Source organism: Scomber scombrus, chromosome 13 (assembly GCF_963691925.1).
Source record: "Scomber scombrus chromosome 13, fScoSco1.1, whole genome shotgun sequence".
NCBI classification, from domain to species: Eukaryota; Metazoa; Chordata; class Actinopteri; order Scombriformes; family Scombridae; genus Scomber; species Scomber scombrus.
The window spans coordinates 4,181,426-4,195,520 of NC_084982.1; the positions used below are offsets into that span (position 1 = coordinate 4,181,426).

Genomic DNA, 14,095 nt, shown 5'->3' on the forward strand with positions numbered 1-14,095 from the left:
ATTCTCCTCGCCCCGTCTGGAACGGTAAAAGGGGCCAAGTCTGCACTTTTCGCTTCCAACACAATCGGCTCTTTTGTTAGAGCCAAGATACATCAGTCCGACAGGGGTGTTTTTGAAAGGATTACAAAGACTGTTTGCATTTGAAGTTGTGCGCAGAACACACAGTGCAGGTTAGGCACAGGGAATTGATGGGATTTATGGAATGGCATAGAACATGAAATGCTGTCAATCCCGCTGGTGTAGGTGTCAATAATCTCCCTGCTGCTGACGCTGAGACTATTCCTCTGAACACGCCGGAGCTGAAATCCATTTTACACAGATCCTGACTCCAGCAGAAATGTTAGATGGACCTTGCACTGGCAGAGGCTGTTATCTAATGCCTTTGATATGCAGAAACGCTCATATAACTGGATTGATGGGCATATAATGAAGTGGGAGGAGTTATTTTAAGCATCCATGCATCTGGAAGCAAAGGTCAAATTAATTCTATGTCATAGACAACATCAGTTGACTGAAATGTATCACTTCAATTATCAGTACAAAAGATGAGCAACTGCATTAGAAGATATCTGGATTTTAGATAAGAAAAAATCAAAGGTATACGCCTGTGGATATAAAAACATGAGTCAACTATCACTCCCAGGAAGCATTTCAGTAAGAAATATTCAATCCCAGAGCTTGAAATTCTGTTGATGGTGAGCAGCTAAAGATTACACTCTGCAGAAGCTGATAAAACATTCAACAGTTTAAAACTGTCCACTCTCAGATTCTGGTTCAGTGTGAGTCAATGAGGATTTATAACTGTAAAACATACCAGAACTGACAAAGTACCTCCAGTTACTTGTGTAGATGTGTGTGTCTGTGTGTGTGTAGGAGGGTGAGTAGCAGGTACAGATGGAGAACCTAAAGCTATTCTGATACCCTAAATATATTACATTTGAAGTGATAAAGATTAGAGAAAAGATAGTTTCACATTTTCTGCTTGATATCCATCACTAGGCCTGGCACTATAATGACGTTATCAACTTATCGTACAATAACGTAATTATCAACATCAGCATGTCTATATATGGACTTATCATATGATACATGGACATGACCCTACATATTGCCACACTTCACATTAGCAGCTAAGATGCTATTCATGTCACATTGACTAAACAAGTAGTGTCCTCCATTCCTCACTGTGTACGTCCTGAGTGGAAACTGTAGGAGAATTAAAGGTAAATAACTCTGTCCCCAACCATAATGACAGTCTGTGTTTTTACACAAGTGTAACACCCACTCTCCAATCCCCCCCCTCTCACATTATTATGCTATTATATTATCATTATATCAGTGGTATAAAATGATCTTCAAATGACAATAATATCGTTTATCGCGATTATTTCTGAGACAATATATCGTCCAACAACAGTAGTTATCTTGACAGGACCATCCATGACAATTGATATTGTTTTCTGTAAATTGAGGAATGGATAAATCAACACATTGTTTCAACACTTTAATGTAACAATATTAGAATATTTTATGGCAGCTGTACTGTGATTAGAAGTACTGTAGATTGAGAATTTTTATACTTAAAAGAGTCAGGCAGAGAAACAGACAGACAGCAACGGGGGAGAAGAAAATGGGAAACAAGGAACGCAAGCAAAGATAGTAAGTGGGAGAGTGTGAAGGTGTGTGTGTACATGTGTGTGCACAGGCGTGAGAGAGAGGGGGAGAGTTGCGGGGCAGGGAATAGGATGAGGATGAGAGAGAGAAGCAGAGGAGATAGACTGAGGAGTCAGTGAGCGATGTAATTATTCCTCACGACAGGGAGAGGGTGAAATTACAACACACAGCATGCTTCACACCACGCAGAGACTCGTGCCTGCGTGTGTGCAGGTGAGTGTGCGCTCGTACATACTGTACGCATGCAGACAGTAGGTATCGAGCTGTTTGAGGAGAGACACACTCACACAAAGACTAAATATGTGGGAGGGTAAGAAAAAGAAAAAGATGAGCAGCTGCATAGATAGCAGCCTCATCAGCATAATCACAGCTGGCTACACACACACACACACACACACACACACACACACACACACACACACACACACACACACACACACACACACACACTCAAACACATATGCACTCCATTCTAACTCCATATACATACACACATATCCATTGCATCACAGACAGAGGCCCGCTTCACTTCATGGCTGATTCTGTGAGGGTTATGGAATTGTTTTCCCAGTGGACTCGGGGTGCGAATGAAAATCTCATTTCCAGCTCTAAGCCTCTGGAGTTCAGGAGAAGTGAAGGCGGAGGGGGGGTGGAGGGTGTGGAGGGTCCTGGATCTAATCAATCTGTTCCCTTATTGGATTGGTAGCCTGCCAGGTGCTGACCAACTGTATCCTGTCATGCATCTGAATGACAGGAAGAGATATAGAGTCGCCTGCGATATAATCTAAAACAAATTCCATGCGCCTCGGCCGATCCCCTCTCGACTATAAGTGTAAAAACATATTTATTTTTATATTGCTGTTATTCTCTCAGACTTTCTCCTCCCCGCTTGGGTCAAAATTGTGTTTGGGTATTTTATATAAACACAGCTGACATCTGATTTGCATGACCGAAATGCAGCACTGTTATTACTGCAGTTTATATTGGACGTTTCTGCGGTTCATATTGAATGAATCTGCAAAATGTTTAATTTCATCTACACCTGCTCCTGAAAAGTGGAGCGCTGTGTTAGTTCATATGGAGCACTGAAGTAATATTAACTGTCCGGCATCAGCTGCTCCATTTATGCTTCATCGTGACTCATTGTTATCGTTAGCTGCTTGGCTACCAGCTGACTAGTAACACCAATAGTCCTGTTTCCATTAAGGAAGTTCTGGGTAAAATTTAGGAGTCTGGAACTTTACAGGAACGTCCTCTCACTCGGTCCTCTCAGCCGTTGTGTCTCCATTGTAGAGTAGGACCATGATAGGACCCACCTGACTCTGTTGGTGATGTAATCATTCTGCAACAGTTTCCAACGTTGCGTAATTGTTGTGCGACAGTTTTGACTGTGGCGTCACCAAGGCGACGCACCAAAAGCATATCTTTTCATTTCGCCACGAGGACCCCTCTGAATCTCCTTGCTGCTGTAGTATGCTAACAGGGTCTGCACCCCATCACCGGTCCACTTATCATACGTCTTCTTGTCCATCTCGATCTTCTACCACTACTCTTCTTCTTCTGTTGAGAAAATTGGAGCTTATTTTGGCGCTTTCTGTTGACGTCACATCCCGCTTTGAATATACCCAATCAGTGTCACCCTCAAGCCCCACCCAGGAATTTTTCGGGCCTGCACGGAGTACATACCCCGAGGCAGGGACTGGTTTTGCCCCCCCGTAAAAGTCGGGGAGATTGTCCTTCAGGGGGGGTTCCTGATATGGAGACACGCATCAACGGTCACATCCCCGTAAAATTACCCCGAAGTTCCTGCAGTGGAAACGGTCCTAATATTACTCATACACCTGAATATTCTCACCTGACACTTTACATTATTACTCTGCTGGTACTTTGAGCTCTACTCAGATTTAATGTAAGGTTGACTCAGCAGAATCCTCATTGCTGTTTACAGTCTTTGAGAGTTTTTTCTGCCAAATTTAAAACACCAATTCCTCTGTGGAAGTTTCTCTCTCTAAACTTAAGGATCATTTAACATTTTTAGGTAAGTCAAAGAACTTGGTTAAGTGTTGCAAAGATCAGCTCTGACTTCGATCACAAGATAGAAATGCGCTGACTTTACAATAATCAAAACTAGGATCTTTTTTTCCTTAATCTTAACCAGCATGTGGAATGCAAGCTTTTTGTTTTGCTTTGTCCTTACCGTTCAGTAGGGAGCGGATGAATACGTTGATCAAAGAAATGTACGGATTTGAGAGTCGTTTCTCAACTAAGAACAGCCTGTACAGCTGCATCAATCTCATCGATTCTTACCACAGTTTGATGTTCCCATACTTAATCCTGTCTACTTAACCCTGAGTGTTTCTCTATCCCTGAATGAGCAGAACACCAGATTTAAATATACAGCACAGTACATCCATGACTTCTGTGTAGTATGAAGTTAGTATTTTGTGGATTGGGGGAAAAAGTTGCCAATGAACAAAATCCAGACAGCAGTAGTTTTTCACAGCAGACTTTTGGACTTGCCATTCAATAGCCCAGGGAAACTATAATAATGAAAAACTAAATGGGATCCATATACAGTATAGGGATGTGCACATGATGTTAGAGGGGCAGAGGCCCAAATTCATAAAACATTTTTGCAAATAATTGATTAAATATATGCCTGGAATGACTACTTTTGCGACACTGTTAATGGAATATTAAAATGTCTGTATTTAAAACAAACCCATGACTGAAGTTGGCTCAAACACTGCGACTTGACAATTAATTAATGATACATGCAAGAAAATGAAAAGTATGTTAGTAAATTCTCCTCACATGTTAAACAGCCAGACTTGACCTACTCTAACCCTCTGACTAACATCCTCACTAGCAGAAGATTCATTTTAATACTGTTGACAAAAGTGCATTTCCTCTGGCTGCATGGCTGCCTCTCTCGCCTCCATATTCAGTCTCTTACCACCTCTCTCCACAGTAGTCATAATAGCTTCAGTAATAACTGGCAATAAGAAGATGCTGGTGTTGTTTGGCTAAGATACTATTACTGTATGCCAGGAAATTGGTTTCATATAATTCACGTCATATAATAATACTGAGGCTTGGGAGAAATCCTGCTTCTAAAAAGCAACACATTAGATTTTTAACATTCCTGCATCCCTTCCTTCAAATAAACTGAAAAAGTGCTCCAACTTAACTATTTGTAATAATAAGTATAAGTATATAGTGCAATTAGTAAACAGTTCAAATGAAACATTCATGTAAATGAAGCTGCATTCACTGTCCTCATACACACAATCACCTGTTGAGCAAACACAACATAAAATACAAAGAAAGGAAATATGTTTGCTTACTTTACATATGACCGTACATCAGGCATTACTTTAATGTCTGACATTACTTACACAAACACAATGACAACATCACTGCTGACTATTGTTAATGCAGATCACTTTGACGCTAGAAACTCAGATTAACTCAACTGACATTGAACATACCTCATACCTACTCTTACCTCAAGCATATCATATCTTTGTCTTCTTTCATAATATTATAACTAACTTAAACAAGTTGGAGAACTGTGTTACGTGACAGTATCCATACCCGCTTTGCATGGGATGTGCGATGATAATAATAGTCCCCCCAAATGTTCTTCACTACTGAGTTCCTTCACCTACAGTCACTTTACCTCATAGTAAACTATTACCACTAACATATACTAATATAAATTCCTTGTCAGCTGCATTCAGAAGCAAGATGACTTATTGAATATATTATTGTGTCATGCTGGATGTAGCAGGAATAACAGGAATCTATACAGTTCATTTAAACAAACAAAAAACAGGAAAGGGCTGCTGTCTCTCTAGGGGGCTGAACAGGCAGGTGACCAAGCCCCCTTTGAGGTTTATTAATGCACATTATAATGATAATAATGCATTTTATTTATAGGCACCCTTTAAAGCAAAGTGATATGGTTGAGCTCTATCTTCAAGAGAAAAATGGCTTAGCCTGTGTATATATGTAGAGATTGCTTTGGACATTAACTTTAAACTGTGGCGGCTGTGGCTCAGGCTCAGGAGGTAGAGCGGTCGTCCACCAATTGGAAGATTGGCGGTTCGATTCCCGGCTCCTCCAGTCCACATGTCGATGTGTCCTTGGGCAAGACACTTAACCTTGCTCCCGTTGCTGTGCCAACGGTGTATGAATGTGTATGAATGATTAGCTTCCCCTGATGTGCAGGTTGGCACCCTGCGTGGTAGCTCCTGCCATCAGTGTATGAATGTGTGTGAATGGGGTGAATGAAATGTATTGTAAAGCGCTTTGAGTGGTCGAAAAGACTAGAAAGGCGCTATATAAGTACAGGCCATTTACCATTTACCATTTACCATAAACTAATAGATGTCTTCACTCTGGCCAGATAACCAACCAACCCAGCAGAGTATAAATAGTATAGGAAATAACAACAAAAATGGAGAGAGAATTTTTAAAAAATTTTTTAAGTAAGTTAAAATCAAAATATAACTGATTACAGTCATCTAACCAGCTATTATCCACAACACATCCACCTATCGCTCATGGATCATTCTTGCATTCAAGAAGAACCTCTTATGCAAATAGCCTCGCTCTACTTACTGTAACTGTGTTTGATCTAAAGCATCATGTGATGTTACTGATGGCAGCTTCACTCCTCCAGCACCCAACCAGCCCGCCAGATTGAACAATCTGTTTACCACTCGGTGGGGTGCTGGGGTGCTGGGGGGGGGGGGGGGGAGAAAAAAAACCCAGCCCTTCTCATCACATTTGCACCCACGCAGCTTCGCTAATATTATGCAGAATGTGTCAGCTCCACCTGCCCTTTTGCCTCATACACATCAAGTGTGCATAAACACAAGCATGTAAACACACACAGGCATTTGCACAAATCCACATCACAGCTCAGGCAGGCTGGATTACATTATAGCTCATATACAGTACAGTACACACACACACACACACACACAATTGGCTCCTTCACATGGCTTTTAGCTATAGGGAAACTAACACTGACACATTATGATGCTTTTTCTCTCCAGCCTCAGTTGCCGTAATTATTAGTGACCCAACAGGCGACGGCGAATGCTTGTTAGCACCAATTAACCGACTGAATGGAAGTGTACGTTACAGTGATTTGTTTGACAAGCAGTGTTTTTTGTCAAAGATATAAATATGAAATGATACCTGTGGGTCCTCGTGCACAATTATCGCACTTTTTAGCTTACGCCTGTTTTCTTTAATAACATTTCTGCTCGTTAAGCCTTTAATGATATACACACACGAAGGAGGAAATGATGAGGACGTTCACTTCATTAAAATTAAACTGGAACAATTGATTAGTCCACTTGTTAAATTAGCCATCCCACTTTTTAAAAAAATGTTTTATCCAGAATAACTGAGATGAGAGCTTGGTTGAGCCTTTTAGTAAATACTGTATCTTGATTACAAAGTTTTGGAGACTCACTCGGGTAATTGTCTCTTTGTTGAAACCAGTGCTTTCATCTGCGGTCGGTCCAACCACAGATGGGAAATGGAATTAGAGAGCTTCTATAGCTGTGTGGACAGCGGTTTTGTCTCTTTATGCTCTGTTTCAAAATGTTATTCTCACAGAAGAAGAAAAAAACCCAGCTAGTCCCCGAGGCACATTCCATCATGGCTGTGAAGTGGTCATCTCTGCTTTGTGTGTGTGTGTGTGTGTGTGTGTGTGTGTGTGTGTGTGTGTGTGTGTGTGTGTGTGTGTGTGTGTGTGTGTGTGTGTGTGTGTGTGTGTGTGTGTGTGTGTGTGTGTGTGTGTGTGTGTGTGTGTGTGTGTGTGTGTAACATAATAACATCAGCATCTCCTTTTTGGTTTTTTTTGTTTGTTGGTGTGAATACATGTGGGTAAATTAAGCCTTATTCCTCCATTTGTGTGTGTGTGTGTGTGTGTGTGTGTGTGTGTGTGTGTGTGTGTGTGTGTGTGTGTGTGTGTGTGTGTGTGTGTGTGTGTGTGTGTGGGTGTGTGTGTGTGTGTGGGTGTGGGTGTTTGTGTCTGAGTGTGTATCACTTTAAAAATAAATGTGGTCCCAGTGGAAAACTGAAGTGGCGGAAGCAAGCGCAGTATTTTCTCTGTTTCATCATTTTCTTTCACACTGGTAGTACTGGAAGAAGAAGAAGAAGAAAACACAACAGCGGGAAAACAAAACTTCCCATTTGATAAAGCTCAGCTCAGAGTCAGAACAGCTGCATGGATGCTACTTTTTTTTTTTAGGTTGTTCTAAACTATAACTTAAAAAAACAGAAATGTCATGAGGTTGTTATCGTGTTAGGAAGAAGCTGTAGGATTGATTTAAGCTATAGAGCTCACATAGAATCTGTGCGCAGTATTCCGAATATTCCAAATACACCTCTGCAGATTTTCCATCAATAAAAATGCTGCTTGTTAAACTCAAAATAAAAATGACTTGATTAGATAGATAGATAGATAGATAGATAGATAGATAGATAGATAGATAGATAGATAGATAGATAGATAGATAGATAGATAGATAGATAGATAGATAGATGATATGTGAGAACATGTTGGTGTGTTGAGTCTGTCTCACCTATTATCGTCTCTCCTGTTGAGGTCTCTGACGACCGTTTTCTGTTTCTAATTCTACGTCTTCCCATTTTTCTTTGGCAAGTTTTGCTTATTGACAGCAAGCATAGCCAAGGTTAACTCTTAAGTTTTACTCATGTGTCTCCCGTGAGAACAGATAATACTGAATGATATCTGGCTGCAGTTTTAGAAGCTTCAGTTCTATGATGTCACTCTGTAGAAGAACTGTCATATATTCCAGAATATCCGGAATGTCATCGTGCCATGAATACAAATAAAAAGTAAAAACATTCAGCCCCGCTTAAGCTCAGGTCATGATTATTGCCATCATTAATTACATTTTCAGGTTTGTTTTTTTTTAAATAAGTAATTTATTCATTAGGTTTTACAGTGTCAAAAAAATGTTTAAAAAAAAAAAAAAAGCCACCACAATTTCCCAGAAGTCTTTTTTTCCTCAAATTGCTGTTTGTGTCACACCAACTGTTCAAAACTCCAAAACATCCAGCATAACATATGAATATATCAAACAGAGAAGAGTAGCACATCTTCAGGAACTATTTCTTACTATTTTTTTGATAGAAAGAAATAGAAAGTTTCCCTGGAAACTATTTAGAGCTTTGTTGATTGTGCAGGGTAACAAGGACCTTGTCTCTAGAAGGACACACTGCTTTTGAGTTGTTGGTTGTTCTTTTTTTTTTCAAATGTAATATTAAGATGCTGTGAGAGCACTGTAAACGCAATTGCATTCACCTTGATTGTATCGAGGCGTCTGCAGAAATATCTCAAAACGTCAGAGGTCCATGTGTAGAATGTTAAATCAGCCTCTGTGTTTGCTTTCTTCCTAGCGTGCTCACAGCCATGAATTACTGTTCTGTCTTGAGTCATGTTTGTACAATAGATGACACTAAACTTCCCATTCAGCCTGTTTTACCTTGATAACCCCACCCAGCAGGGAGGGTCATTCATCATTTGCTGCGTCACCACCCGGGGGGGGGGGGGGGGGGGGGGCAATAAAACCTGCACGAGCACCCAGTTAAACAGACATCGCTCCATGGATTTACCATCAAAACATCAGACGGATTTATTAGCCGCCGTTTTTTATCCTCCTCTCCTCCTCCGTCTGCACCTCCTTTCTCAAAATTTACACATTTGACATTGAGGCTCCTTTCTTAGATCTTTAAACAGGAGTGAGCCAGTAGAATTTTGGGAAGTTTTTATTGCAATCAATACGAGGGTGTACCAGAGGTCATAGCGACAAAATCCAAAAGATAAATGTTGCAAATATTTCTGTTAACCCTGGAGTTATAGCGTAATGATCCTTTACCTCCCTCCCTTCTCCCCCCCCCCCCCCCCCCCCCCCCTCTCTTGGCAGAACCCCACTTCATCTCAGCCTACGACATCGGCCTCTTCACCTTCTTCTTCCTGAGGGAGAACGCGGTGGAGCACGACTGCGGCAAGACGGTGTACTCCCGCGTGGCCCGGGTCTGCAAGAACGACATCGGCGGTCGCTTCCTCCTCGAGGATACCTGGACCACGTTCATGAAGGCCAAGCTGAACTGCTCGCGCTCAGGAGAGATCCCCTTCTACTACAACGAGCTGCAGAGCACCTTCTACCTGCCCGAACAAGACCTCATCTACGGCATCTTCACCACCAATGTGTGAGTAGAGACGTATAGGTACTGTTAATGGTTAATGGACTGTACTTATATAGCACTTTTCTAGTCTTTTGACCACTCGAAGCTCTTTTAAACTACATGTCTCATTCACACATTCACGCACTGATACACCGCCGATCTTCAGATTGTATTCTCTGTATATGCACATCTGTTCACACCTACATTGGGAAGCATTTCGTCCATAAGGGTTCCTAATGTTGGGAAATATTTAGTAAAACTTGAAACTAAAAATATCTATATGAGCAACTATCATGAGTGATTTGAGATATTCTTTATCTGAAGTCATGTCACAGCTTAAACTTCACATTATTTCAAGGTTTTAACAATCATCCATGTAGATACCATACAGAGTAGGATTTAATGTTAACTATTGATTTCAAACACAAATCAATCAATCAATCTTTATTTATATAGTACCAAATCACAACAAAAGTAATGTCAAGGCACTTTTCACATAGAGCAAGTCTAGACTGTACTCTTTAATTTAATTTAGAGACCAAACATTCCACTATGAGCAGCACTTGGTGACAGCAACAAAGAAAAACTCCCCTTTAACAGGAAGAGACCTAAAGCAGAACCGAGCTCTAGGTGGGCGACCATCTGTCCAGACTGGTTGGGGATGAGCGAGAGAGGGGAGAGAGGCACGGCAACAACAACACTGAAAATAAGAAGGAGTATGACTAATAATGATAACAACGGCAGCACACATGAGCGTCTATCAGGACATGGACGTCCATGGCCTTGGGCATCCACTTGTGAGGCGAGAGAGCACAAAGAGCTCCGAGGAAGAAGTTTAGTTAATGAAATGCATGAATAGTACATGTGAATGGAAAGAGAGAGAGAGGAGGGAGTAGAGAGGAGCTCAGTGCAAGTAACCATATCATATAACATTATCATCATTAGTCCATGCGGTCATATTTTTAATAAGCAACAATCGCCCTCAAATTGCTCTGTTTTTCATAACATCCTTCTACCAGTATTAATTTAATACGCCCAAATGATATAATGAAAGCATGCCTGGTCATATTCATATTGCTGACTCGTGGTTATTACTGCTGGAAGAGTCAGCGTTATGTACCCGTTTTCATGTTTTATTCCATGTTTTGAGGCAGGGGAGCATTAATGTCGATATTGAGAAAGGAGGCTCAAGTGTACGATTGAATCAACCGCATGTTTATTAACAGATTTTGTGCTCCTCTTGGTTCACATTTATTCTGCTGCATTTTTTTTCAACACAGCTGGACTGTAGCTGAAGTTGCTTAATAACAGCATTTTAAGGTTGGATTAAGAATTTAGCCGTGACGGTTGGGCGATAGTCTTAATTAGTGCTTTTCATTTTAGTACAACTACTACATTACTACAAAATCCTGCTTTTTATTGGTAGATAAGTGAATTAATTTGAACAAGAATTCCTGTTAATACAGAGAAATCACTTCCCCGCATTTAAACTCACACACACACACACATCTCTCCACAGTTTATTATTACATTTCTGAAGTCACATAAGGACACGCAAATGATTAGATGTATTCCAAATGATTCATTACTCAAAAGCGATGTTCTGTATCACTTATTTAAAAAGTGTGTTAACCTTGATTATTACTAATGTGAGAGCAGACATCTATTATCCACTTCAAATGTCTTTTTTCCCAAGGACAACATTTACAACATTTAGCATACTTTTCTTAATGGGCAAAAAAACAGTTGAAACTTGATCCAGTATCCTCTCCATAATGCTGCTTGATAAAATAAAGAAGTGGGAATACTTCCAGCTAGAAAAAAACAAACTTATCTGACCTCTATGATCTGAATTATCCCTGTGTGTGTGTGTGTGTGTGTGTGTGTGTGAGGATGAACGTGGGTGGACTTGCAGAGCATTCATTTTCATCTCTTGTGTATTTAAAGCAACGGAGGAAAAGAACTCTTCAGAAATCATATTACTGTAAAAGATTTCAGCCACACGAGCATCTGTGCAGACATTATAACAAGTCAAATGACTTTCAAGTATCCATTGCATTACTCAACATTGCCCTCAGTGCTGAAAGGATGAACAACCCCACAAAAAAACAACTGAGCTCAAGAGCCTTTTCAACACCAACAAGAATATTAATGGGGGGAACAGTGACACACACACACACACACACACACACACACATATACACCATAACACTTCAACTCCGGCTTCTTTTCATTAGCTCTCAGATTTTTATCATTTCATAAGGTTTGCTACTCCCGACATTTTCCCACCTATTAAGAGGTGGAGAGCCTTTTTTTTCTGGAGTACAGAGCCTCCTGCTGCTGCTAATGATCAGTGTGGATGCATGCAGCTCTCAGCCGGGGTTGGATATACAGACTCACTCATACTCCCTCCAGTGTTTGATTGCTCCGTCGTGGGGAAGGGGGGAGCCATTGGGGTGGGGGTGTCGCACTTTTCATTACAGGGAGAAAATAGTGGGAGCCAAAGTGCACAGATCTTATGTTTTTTTAATGTTTAGATTGTAATTGCATCATGTTTGCTCCATTAGCCGTCAGTCAGTCTGACCATATATTGCTACCAGTAACTACTTTGCATAATATGAACATCTGTAAAAAAAAAAAAAAAAAAAAAAAAAAATTAAAAAAAATTCATGGTCTCTGGAGGATGATTCCTTTTGCCTGAGACTCCCATGCTGGTGTACACCTGTGGTGTGCTGAGTAAGCAGAATCTGCACCCAGTCTGACAGTTATAGTTAGTTAGCTGGCAGATGCAACAAATCCACCGCCAAATTTCATCAGCGAGAGCGCCGCTTTACCCCACTACGACCACATGTCTCATAGTCAAGGGGGATCAATAAGAGAGAGATTAAATGGTTACATGGACTGTACTTACATTGCACTTTTCTAGTCTTTTCCACTACCTACTTTCCACTATCCACTACTAAAGCTTCCAGGGCATTCATCCTATAGTACAACATTGGCTGACAGATTACACTCCATTTCAACAGTTTTCCTGGCTTTTGCTGTTGCGTGTTAAGCGATGCATTGGCGCAATGAAATGAGGCGGACCCAATCTAATCTAATCTAATCTAATCACAAGCTAGCACCATAGCTAGTGAGATTTTTTCATGCTTTTTTCAACATTCAATTTAAATAAAAAGTTGTAGTTAATCTGCAAAGGAAGACCTACACCAGAGTTAATTTGGTGCTAAAAATGAAGGCTTATTTCAACCCTAGGATTTCATGTAACCTCCATCATCCCCATAATTGGGATCATCAGAGGGTAATTTTTTTAATGCTGCTGCTGCCATTTTTTTTTTTTGTTACAGTTTATTTGTGAAAACGGTCATTAATATGCACATGTTGCTAATATTGACTGTGTGCGTGCTGTGATGTGTAGGCTTATTAAACTGTGTTGGTATTGCGTGGTAGATATTCTGCTCGAGTGCACGCACAGCTTGTGTGACGATGTGATTATTTGTGAAGAAAATGTGCATTTCGCTTAAGAATATCAGCTGTTTACTCATTACATCAGCTGGACTTAGTTAGAGTTTTTCATTTTATTTCAGAGCTGGAACTGTTGGGTAACTTCTACAGTACAGGAGAGGACACAGTGAAGTTGGGCTGCTAGTCAACAAGGGAAGGGAGGGGGGGGGGGGGGGGGGGGCGGGGGGTCAGAGGTTCACTATTAAACATAATGGTTGGAAAAAGGTCAGCCTTGGCTTTTTATTTTCTCCATTACTACCTACCTTTACTGTGAGTATAATTAAATGTGGTTATTTTATGGTGGAGGGAGCATTTTCCCACAGTCACTTCGGGTGGACTCGATATATTTGTCAAAATTTAAAATAAAAAAAAGTCAAACCTCAGCCACTTCCTTCACTCTGATAAATAAGAACAGCCTCTTAATCAGCACCTTTATAACTACTTTTACGGGATGGTTTTGTATTGAGCATTGTAGTGAACTATTCTCTAAGCTTCACTGGAGTATACGGTGAGACATTTCTACTTTGATGTTTGTGGAAACACGCTTATTTTTCTTTCACTCCGAAACCTAGATGAGAAAATTGATAAGCGGCGGCGTAACAGCCAAGCGCACATCACATGGAATCTACAGTATAACCTGAAGAATGAAAATCTCCCTTTTCACACTCCAGCGAGCATC

The 14,095-nt window shown here is 40.6% G+C and overlaps 1 protein-coding gene across 1 annotated transcript in view; it reads left to right on the forward strand.

The window, feature by feature from the left end:
• Positions 1-14,095, forward strand: part of sema5ba (sema domain, seven thrombospondin repeats (type 1 and type 1-like), transmembrane domain (TM) and short cytoplasmic domain, (semaphorin) 5Ba) — a 108,109-nt gene that overhangs the window by 46,804 nt on the left and 47,210 nt on the right. The window contains exon 7 of the mRNA XM_062431491.1: positions 9,651-9,936. Within this exon, the coding sequence (XP_062287475.1) occupies positions 9,651-9,936 (286 nt within the window). The remainder of the gene's footprint in view (positions 1-9,650; positions 9,937-14,095) is intronic.